This window comes from Quercus suber, unplaced genomic scaffold (genome assembly GCF_002906115.3).
Source record: "Quercus suber isolate HL8 unplaced genomic scaffold, Cork oak 2.0 scaffold_89, whole genome shotgun sequence".
NCBI classification, from domain to species: Eukaryota; Viridiplantae; Streptophyta; class Magnoliopsida; order Fagales; family Fagaceae; genus Quercus; species Quercus suber.
The window spans coordinates 68,536-81,818 of record NW_027069554.1 but is presented as its reverse complement, the minus strand read 5'-3'; the positions used below and the strand labels follow the sequence as shown (position 1 = coordinate 81,818).

At 34.5% G+C, this 13,283-nt stretch overlaps 1 protein-coding gene across 1 annotated transcript; it reads right to left on the bottom strand.

Annotated features, from left to right (window-relative positions):
• Positions 1-3,285: 3,285 nt before the first annotated feature.
• LOC111996529 (3-isopropylmalate dehydratase large subunit, chloroplastic) lies at positions 3,286-13,063 on the bottom strand. Its single transcript, XM_024028514.2, has 15 exons — positions 12,821-13,063; positions 12,587-12,721; positions 12,319-12,489; positions 11,838-11,990; positions 11,653-11,721; positions 11,435-11,551; positions 9,816-9,890; positions 9,588-9,665; positions 9,347-9,442; positions 8,966-9,015; positions 7,524-7,578; positions 7,193-7,324; positions 6,559-6,606; positions 6,302-6,460; positions 3,286-3,689 (listed from the first exon to the last, which is right to left on the bottom strand). The coding sequence occupies exons 1-15, from the start codon at positions 12,878-12,880 to the stop codon at positions 3,549-3,551; spliced, it is 1,539 nt and encodes a 512-aa protein (XP_023884282.2). The 5' UTR covers positions 12,881-13,063; the 3' UTR covers positions 3,286-3,548.
• Between the last annotated feature and the right edge of the window lie 220 nt (positions 13,064-13,283).

Sequence of the window (13,283 nt, the reverse complement as noted above, 5' to 3'; positions counted from 1 at the left end):
GTTCTATGGTTGTGTTTGTTGGCCATGTTTTCTTTGTGTTTACTACAACCTAGAATTTTTTTTTTTCAGTGTCCTTTTGTTTGTGGCTTGGCATAATTTGATTATTTTTGGGTCTTTTTGGCTGAATCTCAAATTATGCTAACCTTCCATGTAGCAGGCAGGGAAAGGATGTTGCATTATATAAGCAAATCAATCCACTACGAAATTGCCATATTATCAGATTTTTTAATATAAAAAATTGAATCGTGTACAGAAATTGACATGTTATCAAAAGGTGAAAGGGTATAACATCATAAATGTTGACTAGTTACAACTCCACAAGGAGTCCAAATCTTCTGTCTCACTTTTTCTGCTCCACTCTATATTCCACCAATAAATGCTTATCACGTGTTCACCTAATTAATTAAATATTATTATTATTGGCTTATTAATACTACAGTTATTAATTAATAGTAGTATTTAATTAATAAGGTGAACATGTGGTAAGCATTTATTGGTGGAGTATAGAGTGGAGCAGGAAAAGTGGGACAGAAGATTTGGACTCCTCCACAAGAGGCCATTGTTTACATTGCCACATGGTGATGCTAAGTTCTGTATTCCCCCTAAGATCATCCTCATTTCAAAGATATAGAGTTTATTTTATGTTCTATATTAAATTGCAAAGATTTATACAATGCCAATTAAATGACATGAGATTATGTTAAGAGCATTATTAACTCGGGATTATGAGATTATGTTAAGAGCATTATAACTTGGGATTATATGATTATTTTATAGCGAAAAATTTGGGTTTAGGTCTTTTTACCTTAAAACAAAATGTGACATAATGCATATCATTAAATAAAAATAAAATAAAATTGGGCTGTTCATTTCACTCAGGATTTGTTCTTTTCATTTTAAGTTGAAAGGATTTCTAACTTGAAAAAATTTAGAATCACAATTTTTGCTACAACCCTTCTATAAGAGTATGAGTGATGGAGAAAAAATGTTGAATTTATGCGAAAGCAATAGATATCACAATTTTTGCTACAACCCTTCTATAAGAGTATGAGTGGTGGAGAAAAAATGTTGAATTTATGCGAAAGCAATAGATAGCTACTTACTATTTGTCATGTCAAAGTTATGGCATAAAAATTATGGTCTTGAAAGGACTTATTTTAGTTAAAACTTTCTTAAATTTATTAGCCTTTCGTGGTTACTAGCTCAAAAAGATTGTTATGGAATGGTGGACGATGAGTGAGTTGGTTAATGGCCTTGGCCTAATATATATAATCAAAACTTACTCAGGAATGGTTGGCATTGAAGTATAGATAAATAAGATTAAAGAATCAATAAGTTATCCGCAACTTTTGCTTCACCCGATTCATAACATTTTTCAATTTTGTTTTCGTCCACTGCCTAGGATTCCCTCCATCTCTCTCTCTCTTCAAAGTTAATCCCCTCTGCTCTAATAGCCGACCAACCAACAAAAACTGCTTTCTTTCCTTCTTTCTTACTCTCATCTCCTCTAAACTCATTGTGCAAATAGGGGAAGCTTTGAGAAAATTTTCATTTTAAAACCTTAAAATGAATCGATATTCTATCACATGGTTTATGTTTTGCAAAATTATTTTGAGATTTAATTAGTTCTTAAAAATCAATTAATTTTTTTTTTGTTGTTGCTGCTTATATCAGTGTGTTGAAAGAGAAAAGTTGTTCCAATTATTATGTTTTAAACCAACTTGAAATGCTATTGTTATTTTTAATCTCTCTCTCTCTCCATGGTGTGCAAAAATACCAAGCTTTTTGTAATTTACACTTTTGTATTAAATCTTCATTTATATTTCTTCTTACTTTGACCACCGTCTCTTTTGTAAAAAAGTTGGCACAATAACACTTGACAAAAAAATAAAAATCAAAAATAAAAAATCAAACAAACAAACAAAACGGGGGGCGTGGGGAAGGACAGTGGTAAGATTGTGCAATCATGTGAATTTTGACTGCAGAAGACCAACCATTGATGACTTAAGAGAAGTGCTTTTTCTTAGAATAATTACCTTCTTTTTAATTGATTAGGGGACAACTGTATTCAACTACTAGGGACCAAATGCGAATTCCCCCCAGAATGTTCAGCTTTTTTCTCTTCCTAGTTTCTTATACTTTCTTGCTGGTTTCCATTTCACTTCTTGCAAAACAAAGGAAAACATTTCTTGTAGCGTAAAAGTTTCACCTTAAACTGGCTTAATGTGTGCCTTTATATGTCTTACGTTTTTCTCAATTTGGCTATGGAAGTGCCAACTGGCCCACATGTTAAAGCACAATTATAACTTTAATCCAGCCATTATAAATGTACCCTCAACTGGAACACTAATGATGGACATAGAAACCCCAACAGCTGGAAAGCTTTTTTTTTTTAATGTTGTTTTTACATGGTTCCACACCAATCCTAATAACTCCTTGACTTGAGATTGGAAATATATATTCATGCCATAGGCCCGCCAGAAGAGAGAGAGAGAGAGATTGCAATGAGTTGAAAAGTGACTAAATCAATCTTACCATTGGTGCCGCTGAGTTCACCATTCCATGGTGGACAATCAGGCAGCAATGTGGAACTAGACAGGACCACTTAGTTCAAGGATATGATCATATGCTCCCAAAAATAAATGATGAGGTTCAGCTCGTTGATTAGTGAGGCCCCATGAGGCCTGACTCAGGATTTTGTCACTTTCTATAATTGTGTTTCTGCAATTTTGTGCAGATATTATGGCCACCAGTGAAATGTGCTTATATTTTTTTCTGTTGTAAACCAAGAAATTATTACCTTGAAAAGCCCAACAATCCCATGTAGGTGAATAATTTCTCATAAGGGCTACATCCCTATAATACGAAATGATTCGAAAACAGAAGGTAGGCTGCTGATGACAATCGAGACTCCACCAACCTAGACATATTAATTTCTTCTCAGATCCAAAGCTTTTTATGAACGACTGCCCCACCACCCCAAATGATTACTTTGTAGGAGGAACAAAATTAACAGATCCCAATTGTCTTGCACTTTCTAAATTGTGGTCCGTTCCCTTTGGGGAAGAACAAAAACGGAGACAAGCAACAGAAAGAAAGGAAGAGTTGGCCATCAACTCTTGCTCCCATTTGTTTGTGTAACATCACAACCCTGAGAAAAGATGCTAACATCAAAATCAGATTCACAGAACCACTATTTTGCAGCTTGGGATGCCGAGCTTAAGGTTTTCCCATCATTGGGACAGAAAACAAAAGTGAACAAACCAAATTCGCAAGGAAAAATCATATACAAAGATGAGTCTAGTCATCACCAGTTTTCATTCATCTTCCCTTGTCACTTATTTCATTTCTTGCAATAAATTTATTATTGCATGGTGGCGTCTGACCAATCTTCTTTAGTACAAACCTCTTAGTAATCACAAAATATATAAACTAATAACCATACAGAAAAACCCATTATGTATTTCGGCTCAGGCATTTTAAGCTACTGTGCTAGGATACAAAGCAACCATGACATACAACATGAGCAGATTTATGGTATTTATAGCCTACTGCAAGAATTCTCTTGGATCGGTCACATAACCAGTCAAAGCGGATGCTGCTGCAGTATATGGGGATGCAAGATATATCTGGCCCTCTTTGTGTCCCATTCGCCCTGGGAAGTTCCTGTTTGTTGTTGACACACAGACCTGCAAAGACCATCACAGAAATAGTCATTGGCCTTAGGAATAAAGCATAATGGGGTAACAATAAACTCTATGCTTGAAATAAAACAATTAGATTTCTATGTTCTGATACTCTATTATAGATAAATATGCATTCATAGTTTCTTCATCTTCAGTCCTCATTAGATGGGTGTACACAACCCCCAACGGCCATCTCACCCCAATGCCAGTAGAAATCAGTGTTTGAAGTATAATCCCCTACATCTTTTACATTGAAGCCCCAACAACTCTGGCCCCAGACGAACCAGTGCAGCATTCACAAGTTACCATATCAGTAAAGAAAATAGTTCATTATACAATGATTCCACTGCTAACCAACCATAACAGCTTGAAACCCACCGACAAATTATTAAAATAAAGTTAAAGCTTGCTTTTGGTCCCTAAAAAAGTACTTTCTGCCAATTTTTAGACCCTGAAAATTTTAGAAGGTGTCACTTCGGTTAATTTGCACCAAGGAACTGACCGGAATGACAGCAATTGCTGCCACAGGAACATAACATATTGGGGGAAAAAAAAAAAAAATCAGAAAACCTCTAATCATTTGACGATAGATTAGTGACTGTGTTACTAGCCTTGTAAAACAATATTTTGTCCTGTGAGTTCCTAAATCACCCTAAAATGGTAAAGGGATCACTGCACAGGAGTACAAACCCTACATCAAGATCAACTAGGTAGACCATGTACATTAAGCATCAGAAAAATAAAAAGTTTAAACATTATAACTTTGTAAACCTTTTTCTAGAACATCGCCAATTAGTATTCACCTTCCAAAGAACTGAACTATGGTCAGAAAGTCGTACCAATTTGATCTTTTTGTTGATATCTTAATGCACAATTATTTCTCAATGCAGTCATGGAGAATGCAACTTGTTGTAGGATAGAGGGAACGGAATCGATGAACTTCGAGGATATGAAAAGTATGAGGACTCAGTCAGTCAGTTGTTAGCAACTTTCAATAGTTCTTTATATGAGTGGTCTTGGCGTCTTGCACTTGGGGCTTCACAACTAGCCATTCTATTGTATAGTTTATAGAGTCGTTGCCATGTTATTGTATATAATTTGTTCTTGAAGTAATTTTTTAGGTTGCTTTATGTTATTGTACATGAAGTAGTCTCTCTTTAATAAAAGTATTCGTACTTATCAAAGAAGGAGTTATGGGATATTAGTGGATAGCAAGGTATCAAGGATCCACACTCCACAAGAATGCCCATTTGAATTTTGCTTCAACATGCGTGACTCTACAAGCCATTTTACATGATGCATAAGGCTCCTAAATTAAATATCATGTGCTAAATAAGAAATACATGAGAGGTTGCTTTGTTGACAGTATTTAAGTGTAAACTACCAACAGTTACTCTTACAAAGGTTTGCCTAAATTGACACAATATAAGTGTCAAACAAAAAATTACTCTTAATTTTCAGTACAGATTAATCTTCTAATGAGACCCACCAAAGGTCAGGCATCAATCCCATCCATTTGATATCCTGATGAGAAATCTATGTGCTCCAACACATTAGAGATTATGCCTAATTGTATCACAATATTGCTAGATAGCATAATAATGTTATGGTAGTTACTGTAACAGATCTAATCATTTAATCATGATTATTATCGTATTGGAATAATGACAAGCAATATGTAAAAATTCTCAGGAAAAATTATTGGACTTAACGTTATGACCTGGAGTACCTGAAGTGAGCAACTAAGTTATTACAGTGCTCACAGAACATGTAATGCACAGAATCTTGTTGCTCATGGCAGACCTGCTGCTGATGAGAGACTGAAATCTAAAGAAATCAAAGACACTCACTGATACTGATGGAAGGCATTAAGGATAACAGACCAGCAGTGACGCAAGACAAACCAGAACTTTGCCAATAAAATTAAACAACAGGGAAATAAAGGATAGGACCTAGGAATCAGCACCTAGGCTTGCTTAGGGTCAGCACCAAGCAAAGAAAAAAAAAACTACTAGGAGTCAGCAACTAGGCTTGATTGGAGTCAACACTAGACCAAAGAAACCAAATGGGACTTTCATTCATTGAAACCATTTCAAAAATCCTCCCCAAAAAGGAGTACAATAGTTTGCTTATATAGGAAAACTAAACCCTAATTATAATTGGCATAGGAAACCCTAGTTGCCTTATTACAAAAATAACCTTGCTTCTAAATATTAAAATACTAATAGCCTAATAAACTACTAGGACCTAAAATATAAATATACAACTGACTTGAAAAAGTAAATAATACAAAGTTAAAATAAAAACCTCCTTGTGTCGCCCGCATCAAGAGGAACAAATGCACTTGTATTGCTAATCTTACCGAGTTGCTCATTTCGAATAAGTCTAGAATTTTTTTGTACAATTGTAGAAGCAATGGCCAATAGGGGTAGGCCACATTGCCACAAGTTTTTTTTTTTTTAATCCAATTTAATAATTCTATTAATTTTTCTATAGATTATAGCTGGAAATAAGAATCTCCTTTCAGAAAATAGAGAGCTATGTTATGTTGAACAATTGATAAAACTTATTGAAAAGGTTTAAAAAAAGAAGGAAAAAAAAAAAGAATAACTTGCCGTAGGCTCATTCATGCGTGCATAAGTGTCTTTAGGGCCACCCAGACAAGCACCACAATTAGGACTTGCAGGTGTATCACAACCAGCTTCTTCAAAAATCTGGGAGCAAGTCTTGCCACCAGATCCTGGTACTGGGAGACCATATACGTCCATCCAAACCTGCAAATTTTATCGTATAGATGCTTATAGTTTTATTTATCATTAATCTACCTATGATTAATTTCTATTTATCAAAACTGTGATTTAGAATTCCAAACCTTTTGGGTTGCGGGAACAAGGAATGTGGGGACTTTGACCTTTTTGCCCTGAGAAAAAGCAATTACATCTTTTCAGCTTAATCCCCAAAATATATGAGAGAAAATGATACCAGCAAGCTACAACCATGGCTCACGAAAAACAAATGAACTAAAATAAAATAAGAAGCTATAAAAAGGAGCGTGGTTACTATATAAACACCACCAGAATGAAGTCTCAATAACTCCTAAAAATGCGCAAAATGCAAATACCTAAATCTCAATTAAATTGTTCAATAATTAAATTATGTTCAAATGCACATTAGAATGTATAAGAACAAAATATGCAAATAAGGCATACTACTATAGAAAAGTAATTGAGATACATGTTTGGTCAGAAAAACACAACTCCAATGCTCATTAAGTATACTATACTCTCATATAAGGCAGAGGATTGATCATTACATTCATGGATTTTAACAAATAAATAAAGATTAATAAGACGAGCCACCAGCAATCAAAATTTCCAAACACTCAAGCCATGAATATTTTAAAAAGAATTTAAAAGAATATTACATTTAGATTTAAACCCATGTAAGCATATAAGTAACAAAAAATTCTCCAACGGCTATATAACAGAGATAATACGGCTTCTTACCGAAGCTAGGAAAACTTTGGCTGCAGCCATAAAATCCTCTGTTTTTCCTCCAGTACAAGATCCAATGTATACCCTGTCAATTTTCACATCTTTGCATTCTCTTGCTAAAGCCCGATTATCCGGAGAATGTGGCTGCAAAGATATATTGACATCATTACTCATTCAAGAAAAAAGGAGGATCCAGCAAAATTGTCAAGAACTACAACAGAGGCGAACTGTTTTTGGGAGATAAAACATATGTGATCCACAGCACATAGGTTATACCATTTTAAATTACATTCGTAAAAGATAAAGGGAAATCTTCTCTTCAACACCTGCCAAAATCACCCACCTTTGCTACCAGTGGCTCCAGTTTTGAGACATCAAATCTGTACTCAGAAAGAAATCTAAAAGCCAAGAAAATTAAACTCATCAATAAAAATGAAATCCAAAATGGGGGGGGGGGGGGGGGGGGGATTATTGGAAAAGTCACCACAAAAGGTTTTGTTTCTTTTTTGCTAAGTAAAAAAATTAATTCAGTATGCCATTAAATAACATGTTCTCATCTTGATCACAGTCTGCCAGAAGATATGAATAATTCATTGAATTACTAAAGTCAATATTCAATAGTTGTTGATAATAATAAGATTTATCAAAAAAAAAAAATCTGATAAAAATTTCAAGATGAGAAAGTTAATAACTCTGTGACAAACAAATATTTTCTTAATGCTGCCAGCTTTCAGTCAATACATGTTCAATGATATGATAGCAGCAAATCTTGAAGTCAAGGCATGAATCAAATTTGTACCAATTTAGTTTGTGTTGCATGACAGAATTATGAGAGCAAAGTAGATCTGAGATACTTCCAGTGCTTCAGAAAGTACTTCCAAAACACGCATAGGAGTCAAATGAGAGAAATAGAAAATGAAAATGAAAGCCTTGTATTTCATTCGTTAAGCAAAGAAGCATTTGGCCTGTATATAATTTTGCTATCTATGGAAAAGCAAGAATTGGTTTTTCACATCTCATTTACCAACTGTAAAAATTCATTAAAATAGAAAACTATAATGAGAAGTATACATTACTAAATTTCCAAATTAAAAATGATGGCATTACTAAACTCAAACCAACTCCTCCACCATCTACCAAAAAAATTCTCCTAATCACTGGGAATGTATCTTTGATACAAAGAAACTATTCACTAATTAACATTATAATGATCAAAATAGGGTTTTCCAATTAGGAAACCAACACAAAACCTTTCTTTGATGATTCAATTTCTCACATATTGCCTTAGAATAATTATTTTTTAGCAATTAGATCAACCATAACTTAATAAGTCAGGAAGTTTGGTTTTATGATGGGGAATTGACTGTTTTCTATGAACTCTTGCAGTTCTGGCAAGAAAGTGCATCTGTAAGTAATAAGATGCCAATTATTCCATAGCTAATAATTTGAATGCAGGTTGGAAGGTCCTCAAAATCCAATTCAAATTTGGCATCAACTATGTGTTGAAAATCTTCTTCTTCTACTTTTTTTTTTTTTTTTTTTTAACTATTAGGTACTCAATGATATGATGACCCCCACCCTACAACAAAAATAATAATAGTAGTTCAATGTATTTTCCATATAAATAGAGTATATATCCAAGTAAAGTTCAAATTATATACCCTAGATCATAAATTTAATACACAGAAGCAGTAACATTATAACTAGGATTTAGGCATGTAATTCTTTTTACGGGAAAAAAAAAAGGTATGGAAGTCATGAGCAATTATTTTACACATGTACTACCTTGCTTGTTCATCACTATAAACTGGTTCATAGGCCACAGAAGTCTTATCCTGTGCAGAACAAAAGATAAGATTATAAGCATATGTTCAGAACAAAAGATAAAATTATAAGTGTTAGACTTATGGTTAAGTCATTAAATTCATCATTTCCTAACAGCTTAAGCTTTTGGGACAATCAGTAATTTAACAATAAAAAAATGTTCACGTGTAGAATACATAAAAGAAAAAAAAATTATGTTCCAAAACAGCACGTGTCGAAGCAATTAATCTTGTGTTTGCATATACATGCATAGCCAACACATACACATGTGAGTAGGTACACACACACACACGCAATGAGTACCACCAAGACCAAATGCATCTGATTATATATATCACTAACCTCAAGGTACTTAAATGTAGTGCTATCAGCAGGGACAACACCATTTTTCCCCCCAGCTTCAACAACCATGTTGCACAATGTCATCCTTTCTTCCATCTATCAAATAGAGAGGATTAGAGAACTTAAATTTATGATGCACCAGGAAAAAAATTGCTAAAAGAAAAGTGTAATTAACATTTGGAGTCATAAATTTGGAATGATATCATAGACTTCCAGAAAATATCTTTTTAGGTTTACTTACAGTTAGACTTTCAACAGTTGTACCAACAAACTCCATAGATTTATATGTCGCACCAGACACAGATATTTCACCAATTATCTGCAAAGTGAAGATTGTTCAGGAAAAACATATTCATTTATATAAACCAATTAAAAACTTTTGGCTCACACTACAAAAGTGATATACTGTATTAGGCTACAGTACGTACATTCAGAAGAAATTAAAGGTTGCGGAACCAGTTTAACTTACTTGTAAAATCAAATCTTTTGCAAGCAAATAATTTGGCATTTCACCATCCATTACAAATCTCAAAGTTGGAGGCACCTGCAAATTAAAGCAAGAAAATTAGATATTCGTATACCGAAATATAATTCTACATAAGACAAGAACTTTGTCAATTTATTAGATGGAACACCCATACAGGATGCAGAAATATGGACAACACATAGCCGAAGAAAATTGAAAGGCATAATTTTTCTCTCCTTCTTTAGTTTCTAGTTCTCTATATGTCTAGGAAGCACGGACACAAGTACTGGTACAACACAGCAACACGAGCAATTTCTAAAAAATTATAACATGAAACGGCCAGTTCGACACCAGTATAACACGGATACAAAATAGATACGGCAACCTAAATGAAGTGTTCGTGCTTCCTAGCTTTATGTTTTAACAATAGCATGTTTTGAGACTTGATGATCTAGTAGCTTTCTAGAATTTAAGGGGAAAAAAGAAGGAAAATGTGCAATCATAGTAATGCTTTTTTGTGGAAATGTTTTCTTTCCCCTTTCTTTTTATTTATTTTTCAATAAGTATAATTATATTAAGAAAACGCAAAGGGGCCCAAAGCTAGTACATGGGTAGTATACAAAGGGCCAAAAGAGAAATAAAACATACAATAAAAAAGTATCCAGGATCTCTATAAATTTTGAGGTATTTTGATCGGTCTCAGTCAATAGTAATATATTTTTTCCTCCTATAAAGTTTGAGGTATTAATGTAGAAGAGGCCGAAGTCCATTCATATAACCTCTTCAAAAATCAGAACTTCACCTTCCATAAATGTAACTTAATGCGCTCAAAGCAGCATGCAATCCTCTTAATATACCCTACTACTTATCTTGTAAAACTATCCTTTCCAACAGGATAATAAGTCCATCACGGCATCACAAAATTACAGAATTGGGCATTACCCATGAAATACCAAACAAACTAGGGGTATCCATAGGTCAAGTCAATTTGGGATGAGGTTCAACCCAACAACCACATCAGGTGGGGAAGGAGGAAATGTGCTGCCTACCAAAGAGAAATGGCTGCTCAATTGATTGAACGTCCACAAGTAGCAGTCAGACAGTCAAAACTGATGACGGGCAAATATGTAAAAAAAGAGAATTGTGTGTTAAAAAAGAAAATAATATTTTGCAACTTTATTGGTTTTTCAATAATTAGCTGAAATTAGGATGAATCTATGCAAATATTTATAATGAACGCACCAAAATATACACAATAGACAAAGAGATGTCTTAATTCTTAATCACCTTAAATCCGTTAAAAAATTCAATAATTGTCTTGGACAAAGATAATTGGAATTGTGTGTTCGTGTGTGTATGCATGCATGCGCCCTAAGGAATGTCCAAATTCTTATAGTTGCAGGAAGACCTCTTATTTGAGAAATCAAGCTTTTCTGGAAGACCTTAAATATTACAATTAAAATCATCAAGTAAGTTGTTAGCCAACTGAACAACAACATAGTTCCTGATGAGAGCCCTGAAGGAAACATAGAAAAATAGCTAGAATCAAAAGGGCAGAGGGGGCGGGAAGGGGAGGGACAAAATAATAAACTTTAGGATACCAAAATAAAGCATCTACAAACCTTGAGCAGGAGCTTCCCGGCGCCCAACACAAAGCCTGCATCCGTGTTGCCAATTCCAGTAGCAAATTGGCCAAATGCTCCGGCTGTACAAGTGTGAGAATCTGTACCCAGCAGGACCTGAAGGCAGTGAAAAAGGTTTAACAACAGTTGTGGAACATAAAGGCATAAAATTTTCATATATTATAAACATTTGCATGAGCTTGATAATATAACCATACCTCTCCAGGCCTGCAATGACCTTCTTGTGCAAGAGCAATGTGGCATACTCCTTTGTAATCTGGGTTTGCCTGAAAAGTAATTAAGTAAACTTTACTATTAGTGTCAATAATCAGGGAATGAATAAACTATAAGCTCTTGAGGATAACAGATTAGGAAATGGAGAGTAAGTAAAAAAAGGCCATACCTTAAAATCACTAAGATCCTTAATATCATAAAAGTACTTGATGTTCTGCTCCATGCAGAAATCCCTCAATATATCCACATTACGGTTTGCCCGTTCATCACTTGTGAAGATGTAATGGTCAGGAATTATTACAATCTTTTCCCGGTCCCAAACCTTAATTCCAAAACAATAGTATCTCAGACGCAGCAAATACACAGTTCAACAACACAGAGATCACCAAAAAATGAACAACAACAGCATTTAAGCTCAAAACTCAGCAACCAGGATATAATGACTAGTACTGGAGTAAAAACCAAAAATATCTCACATATAAATGAATTTTTAGACAGAAATGGTACAGTTACACCTTTAACGAGCACAAACAAGACCCTAAATGCTTTTGCATGAAACATCACAAAACTAGATTAAAGCTACTACCACAGTCAATTTAGCATATGAGCTTCACAAACATCATGGGTAATGGGTGAAGAGGATTCGATACCTTGGCGTTCTGGCCAAACTCTTTCTTGAAGATTCCGATCGAACCAGGGCCGCAAACATCATGGGTCATCAAAATGTCAATGTTAACCCATGTATTCTCACCAGGGCTCAACTGGCTTTTCTCGGAAGCCCTAGCCAATATCTTCTCAGTCATCGTCATTGCTGTCTTGACCTAAAATCAACAAAAATCCCGCCTTTAAAATCCACAAAACTATCAAACCCATTAACCAAAAACACAAAACCAATGAGAAAATTGAAAGAAACCCAACTGAGCCAGTGGTAGAAGGCCTGCGTTCTGATTGTTGCGGTGCCATGACTGAACAAATTTTCTTGGAAATCCTTCTGTTGCATTTGGGAATAGAAAACTGTGACGATGTCGAAAATGCAGTAAACCCCAAATCTTTCTGCAAAAAAAAAAAAAAAAAAAACCCACAAAATTTCAGAAATAGGTTTACTGAAATTTGACAAAATGGGGAAAATGGGAACTGGGAAACTGTACTGACCTTGTTGGAGATGAAAGATGCGGGATTTGGAGCAATGGTAGAGGAAGCCATGCTGTTCATTGTTGTGAAAAATCTTCTGTATTTTTTTTTTTTTTCTAAGGAAAATATAACATACTAAAATAGAGTGCTTTTCTACTTCTGACCCGAGGAAATTGGAGGCGGCGCTCGATCACTTTTATTTTTTGCTAACAATGTCCCTTTAGGAAGACATTTTTCTACGGCTCTTTCTGTTTCGGATTAGAAGAGGGTCAATTACAAGGCTAGGATTTAACCAAAATAAATATACGGCTTAGATTGTGCCACCTCATTTGGAAAATATATTAACTTAACCAAACCAGGAGAGTTGGGTTAATGAAGAAAAACTTGATTGTACAACCAAAAAAAAAAAAAAAAAAGACAAAAATGAAAAATCAAAAGAAAGAAAGAGGATTCGAAGTATTGGGTGCAGAATCTGTCAAGCGGC